This window comes from Mangifera indica, chromosome 10 (assembly GCF_011075055.1).
Source record: "Mangifera indica cultivar Alphonso chromosome 10, CATAS_Mindica_2.1, whole genome shotgun sequence".
In the NCBI taxonomy this organism is placed as follows: Eukaryota; Viridiplantae; Streptophyta; class Magnoliopsida; order Sapindales; family Anacardiaceae; genus Mangifera; species Mangifera indica.
In genome coordinates, this window is record NC_058146.1 from 8,904,588 (window position 1) to 8,923,270 (window position 18,683).

At 32.9% G+C, this 18,683-nt stretch overlaps 2 protein-coding genes across 2 annotated transcripts; both read left to right on the forward strand.

The window, feature by feature from the left end:
• Positions 1-468: 468 nt before the first annotated feature.
• Positions 469-2,139, forward strand: LOC123226978 (anthocyanidin 3-O-glucosyltransferase 2-like). Its single transcript, XM_044651574.1, has one exon. It carries the CDS (start codon positions 549-551, stop codon positions 2,004-2,006), a length of 1,458 nt encoding a protein of 485 aa, XP_044507509.1. The 5' UTR covers positions 469-548; the 3' UTR covers positions 2,007-2,139.
• A 7,306-nt stretch (positions 2,140-9,445) lies between these two features.
• LOC123226717 (anthocyanidin 3-O-glucosyltransferase 2-like) lies at positions 9,446-10,899 on the forward strand. The gene is made up of 2 exons (XM_044651250.1): positions 9,446-9,804; positions 9,885-10,899. The coding sequence occupies exons 1-2, from the start codon at positions 9,446-9,448 to the stop codon at positions 10,897-10,899; spliced, it is 1,374 nt and encodes a 457-aa protein (XP_044507185.1).
• The last annotated feature ends 7,784 nt before the right edge of the window (positions 10,900-18,683 follow it).

Consider the following 18,683-nt stretch of genomic DNA (forward strand, 5'->3'; position numbering starts at 1 on the left):
GGAAGGGGCGGAGATGGGGAGAGGATTTTTCCCCGTGGGGACGGGGAGGGGATGGGGAGGGGATGGGGAGGGGATTTTCCTTCACGGGGAGGGGACGGGGATTATTTTTTATCCCCGCAACGGGGACGGGACGGGGACGGGGATTGATATCCCCTCCACGCCCCTCCCCATTGCCATCCCTAATAGCCTACATTGTTCGTGGGCTTGACTTGGACTGCAATATTGCAGATCGTACACCCCATGAGTTGTGCTTTTTCGAGGGGATTGGTTGGGCCATTGGCTGGCTGGCCGGTCGCCCCTTGGACATGTCCAGTCACATTCTTATGTTGATTCAAAATCTTTTCTGAACAACCAAATCTCTACTTAATAAATAGTAAGATGAGTCCAAAACAATAATCGTGAAGGAGCGGAAAATATATTTTATTCCTTAAAAAATGACATAATCAACTTATATGAGTAATTATACAATAATTTTAAAATAAAAAAGACAGGCAAAGGAAAATTATTATTCTTCTCCTTCTCTCATCACAACCGCCGCCACCACCAAAATGAAGAAAGTTGACCTTGTCTTCATCCCTGGACCAGGCGCAGGCCATCTGGTTCCCCATGTTGAGTTTGCAAAGTTATTGTTAGATCGAGATGATCGTTTCTTAGTGACTGTACTTCTTATGGATTCTCCTTTTGGCACTTCTCCTACACCTGCTTATACGAAATTACTTGGAGAATCTAGTACGTCAATTAGGTTCATCAACCTTCTTCCTCCTCTAGACTTCTCTCCTTCACAAGAGGTTCATAAATCCTTCGAAAAGTTTATGAATGAGTATATAGATTGTCATAAAACTTGTGTTAAAGAAGCTATTATGAAGCACGCACTTTCCAGATCTAACTCAGGCTTACTTGCTGGATTGGTGGTTGATTTCCTTTGTACATCTATGATTGATGTGGGAAATGAACTTGGTGTTCCTTCTTATTTGTTCTCCCCTTCTAGTGCAGCTGCCATTGGTCTCTTGCTGTACCTTCCAACTCGACATGATGAAGTTGGAAGAGAAATTGAGGAGTTTGATGGTGATTTGGTGATCCCTAGTTATGCTAATCCAGTTCCAAGCAGTGGTCTGCCTGAAGTTTTGTTGAACAAGCGTGGTGGCTACACTACATTTATGAACCATGGAAGAAGAATCAAGGAGACCAAAGGGATTATTGTCAACACTTACGAGGAGTTGGAATCTCATGCGGTTAAGTCTTTGATGAATAATTTTGATGGTGCCCCACCTGTTTACACAGTTGGGCCGCTGATCGATCTCAAGACTCAAAGTGAAAAGTTACTTTTTGATGTGAAAGAAAGAGATGGAATCATGAAATGGCTTGATGATCAACCTGATTCATCAGTAGTTTTCTTGTGCTTTGGGAGCCAGGGGAGCTTTGGAGAAGAGCAAATAAAAGAAATTGCGTTTGGATTGGAGCAAAGTGAGGTGAGGTTCTTGTGGTCTATGAGGAAGCCACCACCAAGGGATCAGCTTGAAAGGCCTAGAGATTACAATAGTGATCATCCGCAGGAAATTTTGCCAATTGGGTTCCTTGAGAGAACAGAGGGGATTGGTTTTGTGTGTGGATGGGCACCGCAAAAGGAGGTGTTGTCTCATAGATCAATAGGGGCCTTTGTGTCACATTGTGGATGGAATTCAATCTTGGAGAGCTTGTGGTTTGGTGTTCCAATTGTGACATGGCCAATGTATGCGGAGCAACAGGTTAATGCATTCCAAATGGTAAAAGATTTAGGACTGGCTGTGGAGTTGAGATTGGGTTATAAGGTCATGAATGGGGAAGTTTTGGCTGCAGATGAGATAGCAAGAGCTATAAAATGTGTCATGGAAACTGATAGTGTGGTGAGGAAGAAGGTAAGAGAGAAGAGTGAAAAGAGTAGATTAGCAGTGATTGAGGGTGGATCTTCATTTGCTGCATTTGGACGCATGATTGAGGATATATTAAGAAACAAAGTCATAAATTAGATTTTTATTGAATCCTAGTTAATCCTTAACGGTGTATGAACTTGATTCATTTTCTAAGTTGACAATGGTCTTTTGGTATTTTACTTAATTTGAGGTTTTTAATCAATTTATGCTGAATTGATTTCTATTCTCATGTTTGTGACTTCACAGAATGTTTACAAGACTAAACAGTCGAAAAATATATTTTATAAACTGTTACGGACCTGCAATGGTGGCAAGCAAGCCTCCAATCTGTTGGTTTCAGCACGCACAGCAACTCTTTCAGAATGGTCGCAGGCTAAGCTCTTCCCACTCCTACCAATCACGCAGAATCCACTCAATACAAACAAGTCGACGGCGGCAAAGAAAATTAATTAATTGGAGTAATGCAACCAGTTTTAATGAAAGAAACTATAAAATAATAATTCAATACTGATGTTATTAACTCAACATAAAATCCATGTGTCCTCAAGCTCTTCTAACAAGGCCTTTTAAATAACCACCAAGAGATAATACTAACTTACTTAGGAAACATATTAATAATAATATTTTAAATCTAAAGACAATATTTTCTAAATTAACTAATATTCTGTTGTCTATTTTCTTCTCTGTTTTCCATTATATGCTGCTACGAAATATTCTACTGCCTATTTTCTTCTCTGTTTTCCTTTATATTCTGCTACCAAATATCACTTCAGAACTCTCCAAATTGGTAGCTTCCATATCTTCTGAATTTCCCAAGCTGCCCCCTTCTGATTTTCCTAAATTGCTTTCCTGCTTCCTTCCTTCAATTGCACTTGTGGGCCTGCGCGTATGTTACGAATCTGTAATGGTGGCAAGCAAGCCTCCAATCTGTTGGTTCTAGCACACACGACAACTCCTTTAGAATGGTCCTAGGCTAAGCTCTCCCCACTCTAAACAATCACGCAGAATCCACTTAAACACAAACGGGTCAACAACGGCAAAGAAAATTAGGAATTAATTGGAGTAATGCAACCAGTTTTAAGGAAAGAAACTATAAAATAATAATTCAATATTGATGTTATTAACTCAACATAAAATCCATGTGTCCTCAAGCCCCTTCAACAAGACCTTTTAAATAACCACCAAGAGATAATACTAACTTAGGAAACATATTAATAATAATATTTTAAATCTAAAGACAATATTTTCTAAGTCAACTAATATTTTGTTGCCTATTTTCTTCTCTATTTTCCATTATATGTTGCTGTGGAATATTCTGTTGCCTATTTTCTTCTCCGTTTTCCTTTATATGCTATTGTCAAATATCACTTCAAGACTCTCCAAATTGGTAGCTTCCATATCTTCTGAATTTCCCAAGCTGCCCCCTACTGATTTTCCTAAATTGCTCTCCTGTTTCCTTCCTTCAATTGCACTTGTGGCTTACACGTATAAACTTTTGTTATTAGGCTTCCATCATAAACACATTGTCACCTAGTCAACCACCTCCTTAATCAAATTTATAAAAGCAACATTGAAAAGGCAACTAATCCTCATGTAACAGCTAGTTACATGAACTGCATGTATCAACTAATCATATTGTCTACACATAAGTCCATGTATTTATGTATCGAAAGTAGAACTTCCAATTAGCAAAGGCTTGATTATCCAAGTGTTTCTCCATTGAGGACTTTGGAGAAACAACCTACATTTTTGGAATGAAAATCTACCGAGTTAGAACATATAGGCTGTTGGTTCTAATTCAAAACATGTACATAAACAAGATACTGATTAGATAGAACACATAGGTTGTTAGAGGCTACACTGATATCAATTTCCAAACCAATTAAGATGATTTTAAATCCTAGTTGGAATTTGTCTTTTGTCTGAATAATGGAATAGTAAGCTAGAAATACTCCAAGCAAAGTATTGTGGCTAATTATACAATAAAGTCCAAGTACATTGTCCTTTCACAAGTGACAAAGGAAGTTGTATGGATCAAGAAGTTCGTGATATAACTTGGAGTAGTTCCAATCATTGTCGAACCCATTATTACAACAATAATGGAGCCATTACTCAAGAAAAGAAATCGCGGTCTCATTAAAAGTCCAAACACATACTTAAATGATACTACCTGATTAGATAGATTATTCAATGTGGTAACATACACATAGCAAAGATTGATAGAGATGACAATTTGGCTAACCCATTGACAAAGCTTCTATCACAACAAAAGCATTATACATATGTAATCGGATACAACATTAGATATATAACCAATTGAATATAATGCAAGTAGGAGATTGTTAAAGTAGGTACCCTAAAGTGAATCGTATTTGACATTTATAATTTTGATTTTATATTAATGATTAATAAACAGATTTATTATTATTCAATTCATATGTCGAGTAATTATATGATCTCATGAATAATATACCCTTAGAATAGTATAACTATGATGAGTGGATTAGAGGATTGATCGCGAGACCCTTATGCACGCATTAGTGGCCATTCTAGAAACGTTTGTAATCCTCACATTACTATGAACAAAGACACTTGTAAGGGTGATGAATTGTCATACTATTAAGTGATTTCACTGAAAGATGGTAATAGTTCTCATGTGTCAAAAATGTTTGTTGATAGTTTATTGCAATACATGGGTGCATGTTTTGTTGCACGTTGTACACTTTGAGGTATATTAGTTCATATCGAGAAGCTACTGAGATAGAAACACTTCTATGTCACAACCTCGAGAGATATATAGTTGACGAAAAGATTAAATTGCATATAATTGTGATGTTATAAAGAGATGTCTACTAGCACTCTATTGATTGCGTGGCCATGATACCTTGCTATAGGGCAATCTTCATCTATGTTCAGATTCACCTGAATTCAGACACTATTGGCTTAATGGAGAGCTTATGGGTCACATGCACAAAGAAGTTAATTAGAATTCAAAGGTGAGGTGTAGCAGCCATAGGAAAGCCCAAGGGCATTTTAGTTTTTTTTCTATATTGAAATTTATTTTTGGAGTATCATTTAAGTGAAATTATAGTAGGAATGTTCATGCATCGCAAGGGTGACACTCATTCATGCCTTTGAAGGGCAAAAATTTCACGCCAGTGTGTGAAAGTTGTTAAATAAAAAGGGGCATACGCCTATATGCGTTAAGACACACTCCTATGTGCATTAAAACACACAATCGTGTGTCATGTCTAGGTAGGGTTTGTATTTAAATGTAAGGTTTGATCATTTTGCAATAATTTATCCTAGTAGCCTCCTAAGCCAGGGAGAAAAGAAGGAAAATAGAGAAAGGAGGATCACGGTCGTCGGAGAGGAGCCCACGGTCACTAGAATCCCTATAACAATGCCAAGAACTTGTAAGCTTTGCAAGTCAAGTAAGTAATGTGGTTTCTTGGCTATGAAATTTTAGGGTTTTCATCCATAAAACTTTATATCTATGCTTTGAAATTTCAATAGATTATTTGTGAGTAATGCTTGATGATTTTAAGATTGATTATATGTTGAGATTATGATTAAAATATGTAGAAGAATTTTTTACAATTGATTATATGTATTAAAAAGAGAGAATTGGTGAAACTTTGATGACCATAATAAAGATTTGCTAGTTTAAGCTTATATTACATGTTTTTAGTTAAAGACAAAGCATTTGGGGTGTTTAGAGACATAATCTAGATAGGTTTGATCAATTAGTTGCCAAAGTTTTGCTAGAGAATTGCAGAAAATAAGTAAAGGATGAAAATTAGGTTTGACACATACAACTATGCATAGATAACACACGTGTGTATGTTATCTTTTCCAGATAAAAGGAAAACGATGAAGTAGAAGCATGCTCGAATTAAAGAGGATGTCTGCACAGTTGTGTGGTATAGTAACATCCATACAGATATCCACTGGTTTGGTTAGTCTAGTAAACACGTCTATAAGGTGTATCCATGTGTTATACTATGTTGTCTACAAATAACATTAACAGTGAGAATTGTCATCACCTTTCAATGGAGTCATTCAACACTATGATAATCTCATTACCATTACAAATGTCCTTGTTCATAGTAATATCAAGATTATAGACGTTTTTAGAATAATTACTTAATATGTGCACAAAGTTCTCATGATCAGTCATCTAATCTACTCGTCACAATTATACTATTTTAAGAGCATATTATTTATGCGATCATATACTTGATAGACATATAAATTGAATAATAATAAATCTTTAATTAATAATTAATATAAAATTACGAATACAAAAGTCAAATATAATTTGCTACCCTAGTGAGCATAAAGGGTTAACTATTATGGAGTATGAGTTTCCCCTTATGCTTAAGGTTTTGGTGTTTCAACTTGTGACCGTCTCATCAATTCAACCATAATTTCTATGCATTGTGTTAATGCTTCCATGAGTTGCTCCGTGCGAGCACACCACTTGGTTTTCTCTTTGCCTAACCATCTTAAGACTTGACTCTAATACCATCTGACATAGAACAAACATTGAATGGGGTCTTAATATCATTCACATAGACATTAGGTTGTTGCTCTTATTCAACAAGAGATGAATGATAGTAAACAAGTTAGAAGCAAATCTTTATATCAATTTCTTCAAAGAGATATAAAAAATTTTATATCTTTTAATACAAAGTGTAAATGCCCTACATAGGCTGGTAAACAACCTAATTAAAAGAGAAAACTAATTTTCACTTGGAATATGTTTAAATACTTTAGGAAAATAACAATTTAAGTTAGATTTGGTTGGAATAGTAGAAGATTCTATCTGATATGCTTTCAAAATAGAACAAACTATAATCCTAACAAAGAAATGATTTATTATTTATTTTTAGATTATGCCACCATATGCTCATCAACTGTTTGGAATTGGGTTGGGACATCCATGCGTGTGTTTGGACTTTGAATGAATCCATATGCATGCTCAACGCTGGTTAAATGGTCTTGGCCACGCACTGTTATTTTCTTGGTTCCTCTTCATGCTTTGGCAACTGTCTTGGTCATCCATCAATATGTCACTTTCGTAGAAAAGTGAAAAATTTTTGAAGTTCTGCCACACTATAGAAATAGGGTCAATTTCTACATAGTAAAAACTTTTTTTTTAAACTAAACTCTCAAAACCCAATACTAGCAGTATTTGAATGACAAGTTATATGAATAACTATCAGACACTTCACCTTTTCACTAATTAGTCAGGATGCGTGTGAAAACCGTATTAATTGGAGACAACAGGAAGAACTCCACATGTTAGAGTATCTTCCCAGTGTCTACAAGATTCCTTTCCTATTTTATGTTGTGTCTACTACGAAATGAAATTATCCCTAATAGGAACAAAATCATGTATAAGTATCCCATTAATAATATACCAAGAATAGGAATAAAAATCCATATTTGAATTAGGAATGATCAGAATAATTATACGCATGGAACAGTGCATCTCTATCTTATGAATATAAAGGACCGCCACAAAGATTGGAGGGATCAAGAGAGTAAAAGCACACATAGCTTCTTGTATTGTAAGCTGATTATTCTCTTAAGGTTCTTTGTATTGAGTCCATTCACACTATTAATTATTCTAATTATAGTGGATAAAAAATATATATAACTAATTTTAATCGTCATTATTATAGTTTATCTTACTCAGGGTTTGAAATTGTATATATAAATTATTACAAAAAATCTCGACAACACCTATCTTAACTCAAACTGCCCACTTACCCTAATTTAAACCTTCACTTGATCATTAACCACTATCAATAACAACTGCAACGGAGGGTGGATCTACATTTGCACAATTTGGAGGCTTGAATGATAATATATCAAAGATCAATACCGTTGAAGAAGAGTAGTCTTTAATCTCTTTGATCTTTCATGCATGATGTATAATGAATTTGTTCCAATTTCTTTAAGAGTAAACTAATGTTGAAAGTTCATTATGAATAATCTTCTTGTTAACTAATGTTTCATCATCTGAGCCCATCATGCATCTTCTTACATTTTACTACATTAATTGTATTAACTTGAGATTTTTAATCAGTTGTTGAGTCGGATTCAACTCACATCATAATATGTATCAACAATTAGTTTTCTTCACGCAATTGTTATTCTTTGGGTTAATAATAATCATTAAGAGTATGAAGATTATTATGAAATTGTCATATAGGAAAACTTATTACAACTACTTTTATTCTGTTTTTTTTTTTTAAATTCTCTCTTATAATTTAACTTTCCATTCTTCATATCAATAATTTGTTTTTGAGTCTTTCCCACTTCCTTCTTTCCCCTACGAGGGAGCTTCCCACCCACACAATTTCTTGATATGATATCATATATTTTTTGAAATTATTCTTTCTTGCTAGGTAACTTATAATCATTTGAAAAACGATTTTGGGTGGGGTAGGGTTATATGTCACATGTAAAACTATCCAATAAAATTATAATACAATCTATTTCAATAGTTGGTAAATTTATTGCAGTGGAAAATTAGAACTTTTTGTTTGTGGAGCACTTCTAAAAGAAGGAGATCTCTTATTAGATTTATTGGTGGACGACGAAATGTTTTGTTAAGGTGGCTTTGTAGAGGGCTTCCATGGTGTGAGAACTTGGTAAATTCCGTCATTTTAATTGGATTGTTAAATTCTTCTGTGAAATAATGATAGTTTGAGAAAGCTTGAATAGCTTAGGATAATATTAGATTATCAATTTTCGGTGGAAGGTCAGAAATGTCTTTTCAAAAGTTAAGAACCTATCATCAATACCAGAGCTGTCAATATCATGCCAACACATAAAATTTCTTTAGTTCGGGGAAAGTTTTCTATGTTTCCCTTAAACAAAATTTTAATGCACATGATAATCTAAATGCATCTGTAAGTTATATTGAACAATATCATGATCCTCAGGAACATCGACGAACATAACAGTGGATTTATGATTATAATTGTATTTAAATTTTGAATAATAATTTCCTAGAGATACATGTCAAATAAATTTTGGGCTTCTAGTATTTAAAGTACTTAAGAATTTCTACGATTTTTTTTTTTTGTAAATGTTGTTGAATATATTACCCAAAATATTGGATTTTTTTCCTATTATAGATAACATTATTTCATTGTATACAAAAATAAAATAAAATTATGTATATAAACAGTAAATACATTAACATCTAATTATTTGATTGATTAATTTAAATTAAAAATAAATCAACACCCAATTATATAGTAATATATCATTATTTTTGTATAAATTTGTATTCATTATTTATGCAAATAATAATATTTGTGTCTATTATTTATGCGAATAACTTTACTCTTTCGTATAACACTGTATATTGTGATATAAAAAATTCTTAAAAACAAAGAAACTCTATATATATTGATTGTATTTCCATGTTCATGTATAACATGAATTTTGTCATATAATTTTGAAGTAAAATACTTCTTCTTCTTATCACACCAGCACCACCACCAACAACAACAATGAAGAAAGCTCAGCTTGTTTTCATCCCTGCACCAGGAATAGGCCACCTTCCTCCCCTTATGGAGTTCGCAAAGCGCCTGTTACTTCGTGATGATCGTTTCTCCGTCACTGTGCTTCTCATGGATTCTCCGTTTGGCGGCTCTCTTTCCGTTGCATACACCGAATCACTTGCAGAATCCAATACTCCTATAAGCTTCATCAATCTTCCTCCTCCTCAAGGCCTCTCTTCTTTTCAACCCGAGGTTCACAAATTTGTCGAACAGTTTGTAAAAGATTTTGTAGATGCTCATAAAGATTCTGTTAAAGAAGACATTGTGAAGAATGTTCTTTCAAATTCAAACGCAGCTCCACTTGCCGGGTTGTTGATTTGTTTTGTACATCAATGATCGATACGGGAAATGAACTTGGTGTTCCTTCTTATTTGTTCTTCACTTGTAGTGCAGCTCATCTTGGCCTTATTTTAAGCCTTCCGGGTAGAAATGATAGGATCGGCAAAGAATTTGATGAATCTGATGATGAATTTGTGTTCCATACTTTTGTCAATCCATTACCGAGGAGAGTTTTGCCTTTATCAACGTTCGATTATAAAAACGGCGGATTCAATGCTGTAATGGTGAACCTTGGAAGAATATTTATGCAGACTAAAGGTATTATTGTTAACACATTTGAGCAGCTGGAATCTCATGCGATTAAGAGTTTGATGAATGATTTTGATCATGCGCCACCGCTTTATGTAGTTGGGCCGTTGATTGATCTCAAGGGCGAGAGTAATTTGTTATTTTGGTATGAGGCTCAAAAGGGTAATGAGATAATGAAGTGGCTTGATGATCAACCTGATTCATCGATTGTGTTTTTGTGCTTCGGAAGCATGGGGAGTTTTGGTGAAGAACAAGTGAAGGAAATCGCATGTGGTTTGGAAAAAAGTGAGATAAGATTCTTGTGGTCTTTACGAAAGCCACCACCAAAGGATAAATTTGGTGAGCCTAGTGATTACAGTAGTCGTGATCTCCAGGAGGTGTTGCCAAACGGGTTTTTGGAGAGAACGAAGGAGAGGGGAATGATATGCGGATGGGTGCCGCAAAAGGCGGTTTTGGCTCATAAATCAGTTGGAGGGTTTGTGTCACATTGCGGTTGGAATTCAATCTTGGAGAGCTTGTGGTTTGGTGTTCCAATTGTGACATGGCCAATGTATGCTGAGCAACAGATTAATGCATTCCATATGATGAAAGATTTGGGACTGGCCGTGGAGTTGAAATTGGATTATGCAAACACTAGAGAAGTTGTGTTAAGGGATGAGAAAGAAAGGGCTATAAAATGTGTGATGGATAGTGATAATGATGTGTGGAAGAAGGTGAAGGAGAAGAGTGAAAAGAGCAAATTAGCAGTGATAGAGGGCGGATGTTCATTTGGTGCATATGGACAATTGATTGAGGATTTATTAATAAACATGTAACGAAGAACATGATTTAATTGCATATGAATGATATAAAATTGAACGCATACATTTTCATTATCTTAATAAAGTGTGAAGATTGAATTTTAGGGATGGACTGGATTTGAGCTAGAACGGATTCATTCGACCCAAATAAATTTTACCTTGAGCTCGACTAAAGATTGGCACATTATCTATGTCATTGTATTGGAGCTAGTTGTTAGGGTAGTACCTTAAAGTCCATCATCACTGATGAACTTTAGTGTTATTTTGTAATCATTATTCTTAATTAATAAAATATGACTTTGTTTATCCTACGTACATTATTTGTTCAATTAGAGTAATGTGCTTAGAATGATAGAACTATGATGAGGGGTTTAGTACATGATAACCCTATATTCACATTAGGTGGTCGTTCTTAAAATATTTATAGTTCTAATATCACCATGACTAAAGACATGAGTAATAGTAATAAAATTACCATAGTATTGAACGATTTTATCAAAAGATGGTAACAAATCTCACGTGTAAAAGTTGTTCATTGAAGGCTTAGTGCAACATATGGGTGCCAAACATACCTGATAAGAGAATTTCATATGGATGGTAGCTCTAGTATTTATAGAGCATATTCTCTTAGTGAATGAAGGTACATGTAATTCTTAGATTTAGGTCATCAAATCATCTTGTGCAAGGATTGGTATAGTTAGACATTAGCGTAACATAGTCCATAAAGACGGTTGTAAGAAAGGTGATGATTGGCCATAACAAGATATGTACAAAAGGATATGGTCGATCAACAAAGGATTTATTACTTTCAAGTATGGAAGCTAATATCTGATGTAGGCCCATTAACGGATGTCAATGACCACTTAAATTTGTGGCCATAGTGGGATTGAGCTTTTGTTTAGTCTAATATCATTTGATGATTGGCAGAAGTCATTCCATGTGTGTCGAAAGTTCCTAAGGAAGATACTTAATTTATACCTTAACCTCAAAAGATATTGTATGATGAAAGGATCAAAATGAATGAGTAACAATATCACTAACATGTTAAGAAGGCAATCACTGACACTTTATTAGTCAGGTGGCCATGTTGTCTTGCTAGAGACTAGTCTTGTTCTATATCCAAATGGATACCAAGTTGAAAGCTTGATACAAACCTAATCATTATTGACCTAACAGAGAGCCTATGGGTCAGATATGAAAGGAGTTAATTGAATTCTAGAATCATAAGATTACCTAAGCTAAATCAAGTTGCTAACTTGGATGGAGAAATTTGAGTCTTGAAAGGTCTTTGGGCTTAAAGTGCAACATTTTATGCCTAGGGGCCAAAGTGTAATAATCCTAAATTGTTTGAATATGCTTGAAATTGTTAAGGATTTGGTTTATTGAATAGGATAAGAATAACATGAATACAATTTTTTTTTTCTTATGTATGGATGTGTATAGTCCACACATAGGCATACATGTTATTTGGATAAGGATAATATAACAATCCTCATTTGCCCTAAAAATCTAGATAAATCATGAATTGTATGAAATTGGATACGGTGATATGCGCTCGTACATTGTCTATGTGCAGTTGTACATGGCGCATAACTAACACCCCTCTTTAGATATATATATATATATCCCTATCTAGAATATGCGTCAAAAAAGACGTCTTTACTTGCAATTTCTCACATAGGTTTTACAACAAGTACATGTATTATAAATAATATTTCACAATCCTCAAAAGTGTATTTATTATTTCATAAAACAAAATACAAGAGTCTAAAAAACAAATAATAATAGTCCAATAAATAAAATGATCGAAATGCCCATGCCCTCATACGCTGCCTTAAGTTGACCTATTGGCAGTGGCAGATCTAGACATAAAACTTAGAAGGATCAATGTTGTAATAACACACACACACACACACACACACACACACACACACACACACACACATATATATATATATATTTATAAAATTAAAATAAGCACAAATATTTGTACTGATAAAATATTCATTAACTAATATATTTACAATTGTGCTCAATCTAATTTTATTTTCTGAAAGTATTATATAATGACTTCATTATCAATATTATCAAATACATATTTCTTTGTATACACAACTAAACTATCATTCAATCATTGATCACTCATTCTATTTCGTAAATGATTCTTTACAAATTTTATTATTGAAAATGCTCTCTCTACACTAACAATGGCAACTAGTAAAACTAATGCTAATTTTATCTTAAGAAAAACTAATTGTATCCAAACAACTAAGAAATAACTCATAACAGACAAGTCTTTTTTGAAATAATTGCTTCAAAAATAAATCAAATAGTTAAGTAAACTTTATAAATAGTCCAAAAATTAAATTCAAATAAAACTTCAACAATCCATTATAACCTAAACTTTAATTCAATTCAATCATATAATCAAAATAAAAAGAGAGAATGAAATTGATACCTAAAAGAATATCCAAATAACAATATGAAATAAAGAGGAAGATTGTTGATAATCTTGTGAAAAAATGAATGAGTTGAGACAAAAAGAGAAGCAAACGTAGGTTATCTGGTTTTAAATTGTAAATGCATGCATGTGTGTGTGTGTATATATATATATATGATAAGTATATACATGGATACTTAAGAATTTATTTTAGTTAATGGCAAGATTGTAATTAACTGTTTATATGATGGCAAGATTATAAATATATGTATACATAATTAATGGCATAATTGCATATGTGTATACACACACACACACACACACACACACACACACACACACACATATATATAGTTAAGGATTTTTTTTTCAAATTTAAGAGGGCTCAACTAACCCCCTTTGACCCCCTTCCCTCCACCCTTGCTTGTTGGCTCCCTAGTTGCCACTTCATTGCTCTACAATCCTATTTGTATAATCATAAAAGGAACATGTGAGTGAAACATACTCAGTAAGTAGGTTACCTCACAACACCTAATAAATATACTTAAACAATACAATTATTTGTAACATCATGTGTCCTTTTTTAATCTCTTTATGGTCACATAGATGATTTTTCAGCATCCTAAATACTCATTCGAATCATCTTGGTGCTTAGCACCTAATCCCCAATAGTGGTGTCATTTTGGATAACTATTACCAAATGATGTAGGTTGGCATCTCGAACACCTGGTGAAAGTGTGAGGTATCCAAAAGTTCATTCATAAAGTATACCCAATACACATGTTGATCGGGTTTCGGGCCATAGGTACCATACGACAAGGGGAGTGAGATCCTAGACCTCCCCCAAAATTGTACAAGCATCCTAGATACTAAGACACTCAACGTCAATACATGCAAAAATATCTTAGATGTTAAGGCACCCAACATTGGTGTATAATCATCAAAAGATATCAAAGTCACATAGAGTTGCCCTAATGCTTTAACGACCACACTACACATGACTCAATGGCTCAAATAATATAATACATCATTTCTAATTTTTGATTAAAAACTACTTCGGTTAAGGTTCGTGTCGTCATCCACATAATCAAGTGCATACAAATTACCCTTTATGTTGTCCTCCATATAGTCCAACACATTTATCTAATACTCGTTTTCTATTGACTTTGTTAAGGCCTTATTATTTGTTTCGCCATAATTTTCCCCAATTGTACTTAGGGGTGTAATGCTTATCATACAAGGGCATGAATTTAACACACATGAGCATGTAATATGCGACAAGATACATAACCATGTGCCCATACCACATAGGTGTATGTTCCCAAATTAACATGCTTGTATGTTCCTCCTACACAAGATCTATTTTTTCCTAAAAGTACACGGTCATGTATTCACTATACATGGGCCTGTAGAGTCTTTTTCAAAAGTTACGAATTTACATTTTCTACATTTTTTCGATCTCCCAAACAAGACAACAACATCCAAAGTATTCATATGACATGGCCTAAATTCTACCTATAACAACCACAGGTGCATCTTGAGGGCAAAATAGTCTTTACGCATGAGTTTAATTGATTTTATGAATGATTTATTGTGATTTGAAAGTTAAAGTATGAGTTTTTTGTTACACACAACCATGTATAGTGAGGTCATGCCTATTTGTCATTGCCACATCACTCAGATAAAATGATTCTACCTAATTTTCAAATTTAGTGGCACATAGCTTTGTGCTCTAGGTACACGCCCATATGTGTTTAATGTTGTTTTAGTTTTTAAAAGACACATTTGCTATGATTTAGGGATTTTTAGGATTTATCCCTAAACGCATGAATTTTCTAGAAAAAGAGAGCGAGCGAGAGCTTGTTATTCTAACTTTGTGGTGGTAGCTTTTGGTGGCGTTTCCGATACAAGGATAGAAAAGAAATCTAGAGAGAAGAGGGTTTGCTTGTGTGCTTTGATTTCTACATATTTGAGCTAAATAGGGCTATTCTTATTCTGTTTAAGTGATGATTTCATGTTGGATGAAGAGATTTTACCCTCTGTCAAGTTGTTAATGTTTGAGTATTGATGGTTGGTATGATGTGTTAATGAGATGACCAAAAGTTGTGTTGATTCCAATACAAATTTAATGAGCATTTGTGATCTTGTTGTATGTGTATATGTTCATACCATGAAGACCCTTTGATGATTTTGTTATAGTGACTAAGTGATTCATTGAATGATATGAGGAAATAGTTGAATAACTTAAGTATGATATTGTGTAATGAAGTTGAGTTACATAAGTTTGTTGGATTGTTATTCAGATGAGTAGTATTGATAGATGTATGTTGAAGTACACTAAAACAAATATTAAATTTAGGAACGATTTTAATTTCGTCCTAAAATATTACTTTTAGAGGTGAAATTATAATTTTGTCCTTAAATGATTATTTTAGGGGCCAAAATTTTGTCCTTGGTAAGTTAAGATTTATTTTTAAAGACACTTTCAATGTCATCCCAAAATGATAATTTTTGGGATAATTTAGTTGTTGTCCTATAATGATAATTTTATAAGATGAAATCTTAATTTTGTCTCAAAAAACGTAAAATTTATTTTTAGAGATGAGTGGAATTTTATACTAGAATGTCACTTTTATGGACAATTTTATTTTTGTCCCAAAATGATTATTTTAGGGGATAAAATTTTATTTTTGTCCCCAAAAATATAGAATTTATTTTTAGAGAGAATTTTAATTTCATCTCTGAATGTTACTTTTAGAGTCAAAATCTTACTTTCGCACCCAATAAGTTAAGCATTTTTTTTAAGGACATTTTCAGTGTCATCTCAAAAATGATAATGTTACGGATAATTTAATTGTTGTCACAGAATGATAATTTTAGAGGCCGAAATCTTAATTTTGTTCCAAAAAATGTGGGATTTATTTTTATGGGGCCAATTTTGTTTCTGTCCTAGAACGATAATTTCAGAGGATGAAATCTTAATTTTGTCCCAAAAAATGTAGGATTTATTTTTATGGGGGCAATTTTATTTTTGTCCCATAATGAATGTAAGATTTATTTTTTGGGATGATTTGAATTTCGTTTTAGAATGTCACTTTTAAGAACGATTTTATTTTTATCACCAAAATGTTAATTTTAAAGGGATGAAATTTTAATTTTGTCCCAAAAAACATAGGATTTATTTTTAAGGATGATTTTAATTTTGTTCTAGAATATTACCCTTATGGATGATTTTATTTTTGTTGTAGAATGATAATTTTAGGAGATGAAATTTTAATTTTGTCTCCAAAAATGTAGGTTTTATTTTTAGAGATGATTTTAATTTTATCCTAGAATGTTACTTTTAATGACAAAATTTTAATTTTGTCCTAAAAAACAAATGATTTATTTTTACAGACTATTTTAATTTTGTCTTAGAATGTCATTTTTAGAGACGATTTTATTGTAGTCCTAGAATGATAATTTTTGGGATTTTGTCCCAAAAAAAAAACATAAGATTTATTTTTAGGGGCAATTTTAATTTCATCTTGGAATGTTAATTTTAGGAACAAAATCTTAATTTGATCACAAAAAACATAAAATTTATTTTTATGGACTATTTTAATTTAATCCCAGAATGATCCCTTTAGAGATGAAATATTAATTTTGTTCTCAATAAATTAAAATTTATTTTTAAGGACATTTTTTAGTATTGTCCCAAAATAATAATTTTAGAAAATATTTCGTTTTTGTCTCGAAATGATCATTTTAGTAAATAAAATCTTTATTTTATCCCAAAAATTATTGGATTAATTTTTTAAAAACGAATTTAATTTCGTCCTATATTACCACTTTAGAGGACGAAATCTTAAAATCAATTACGTGAGTATCACTTGCTTAGTTGCCTTGTTGTAATCTCCTGACCACGTGACTCTCTTTTTATTTATCTATAATAATATATATATATATATAATTTTAAAAAATTTAAACAAAAATTCAAGTGCTTTCTCCATAGGCTATAGAATCTCCCGAAGCATTCAATTTTTCCTTCTAAAGCCACGTCGTTTTTCTTCACACCTTCGTCGTCGTTGAGATCTCGAGTTGATTTTCCTTCGTCAAACACTTGGATTTGGATTTGAGGTGAGTTTTATTTTGTTCTTTTACTTTGTTTTAGTAGATTCTGTTATTAAAACTAAAGTGTTTAGAGAAAGTAAACTTGTTCTTGATAATTTTAGTGAAAGTCAGACTTAGTGATTGGTTAAGTTCTAGTTTGACTGATTTATATTGTGTTCAGTTGCCGAGAAAATTTTAGGATACATAAGAGGTGAATAGTTGTTTTAAGTTAATTTTTAAAGTTAGATCTTTGCTTTTAGGATAAATTACAGGTTTCGTATGTCACTATGGTAGCTTCAACAAAGGTGAAATATATTAGGTTGAGTTTTGAATTGCAGGAGAAAACTGAAGAAAACTGTGGCATCGGAGTAATTTTCAGTTTTAAGCTAAGTAGGTCAAGTAAATATAATATCTTAACAGGGTGTTTTGTTCGATGTCTTCCTCTTATACGGTGAACTAAGTGATATAGTTGGGACAAACATTGTAAAGGACTATTTGTTACATAATTATTTAAAGACGATTAATTGGAAAAATCCGTTGAACTCGTCTTTTAAATATATTTGATTACATTTTATTAATAATTGAAGTGGGTAAATTTGCATGTTTCTTTGTATAGCATGAAGTGGATAGTTACATTGATTTTATTAGTCCTTGTTAAGATCAAATAAATAATAATAATAATAATTGATGCAATTGGAGATATGAACAATGTGGGCAAATGAAATTTGTTTTCGTTGTGAAAGAATAAAAAATCTAATCACAACTGTGAATGTGACTCGTGGGTGGTTCCTCTAGTGGAATAGGATGAAATGGATTATGATGACATCGTAATTGTATTTGATAAAAAACAAGAAGAAGGAAATTGAGGAAGACAATGAAATTGAAGCTCAACCACTATTGTCACGGTCTAGGAGGAACGTGAGCAAGTCATAAAAAAAATCTATTCAACCATCATCGTCCTTATCTGAAGAAGAAGTCATAAAAATAAAAAACTTGTGATTGACAACGAAATCAAGGATTGACTAGGAGTTCTTGTAATGGATGATATTGGATTTAGCAAGAGAAAAACTCTAAGGTTGGGATTTGAAACATATGTAACTGTACTTAAGACGAACGATATCAAAACAATGTTTTTGATAATGATAATCAGAGTTGATGTTGATATTTCTAATCAATGACAAAATTTAATTAGTTTTTTCAAATTGGCTAGACAGAAATGTTAAAAAAAAAGCATTTACAAAATGATCCTTACGTTGAGGAAATGGTG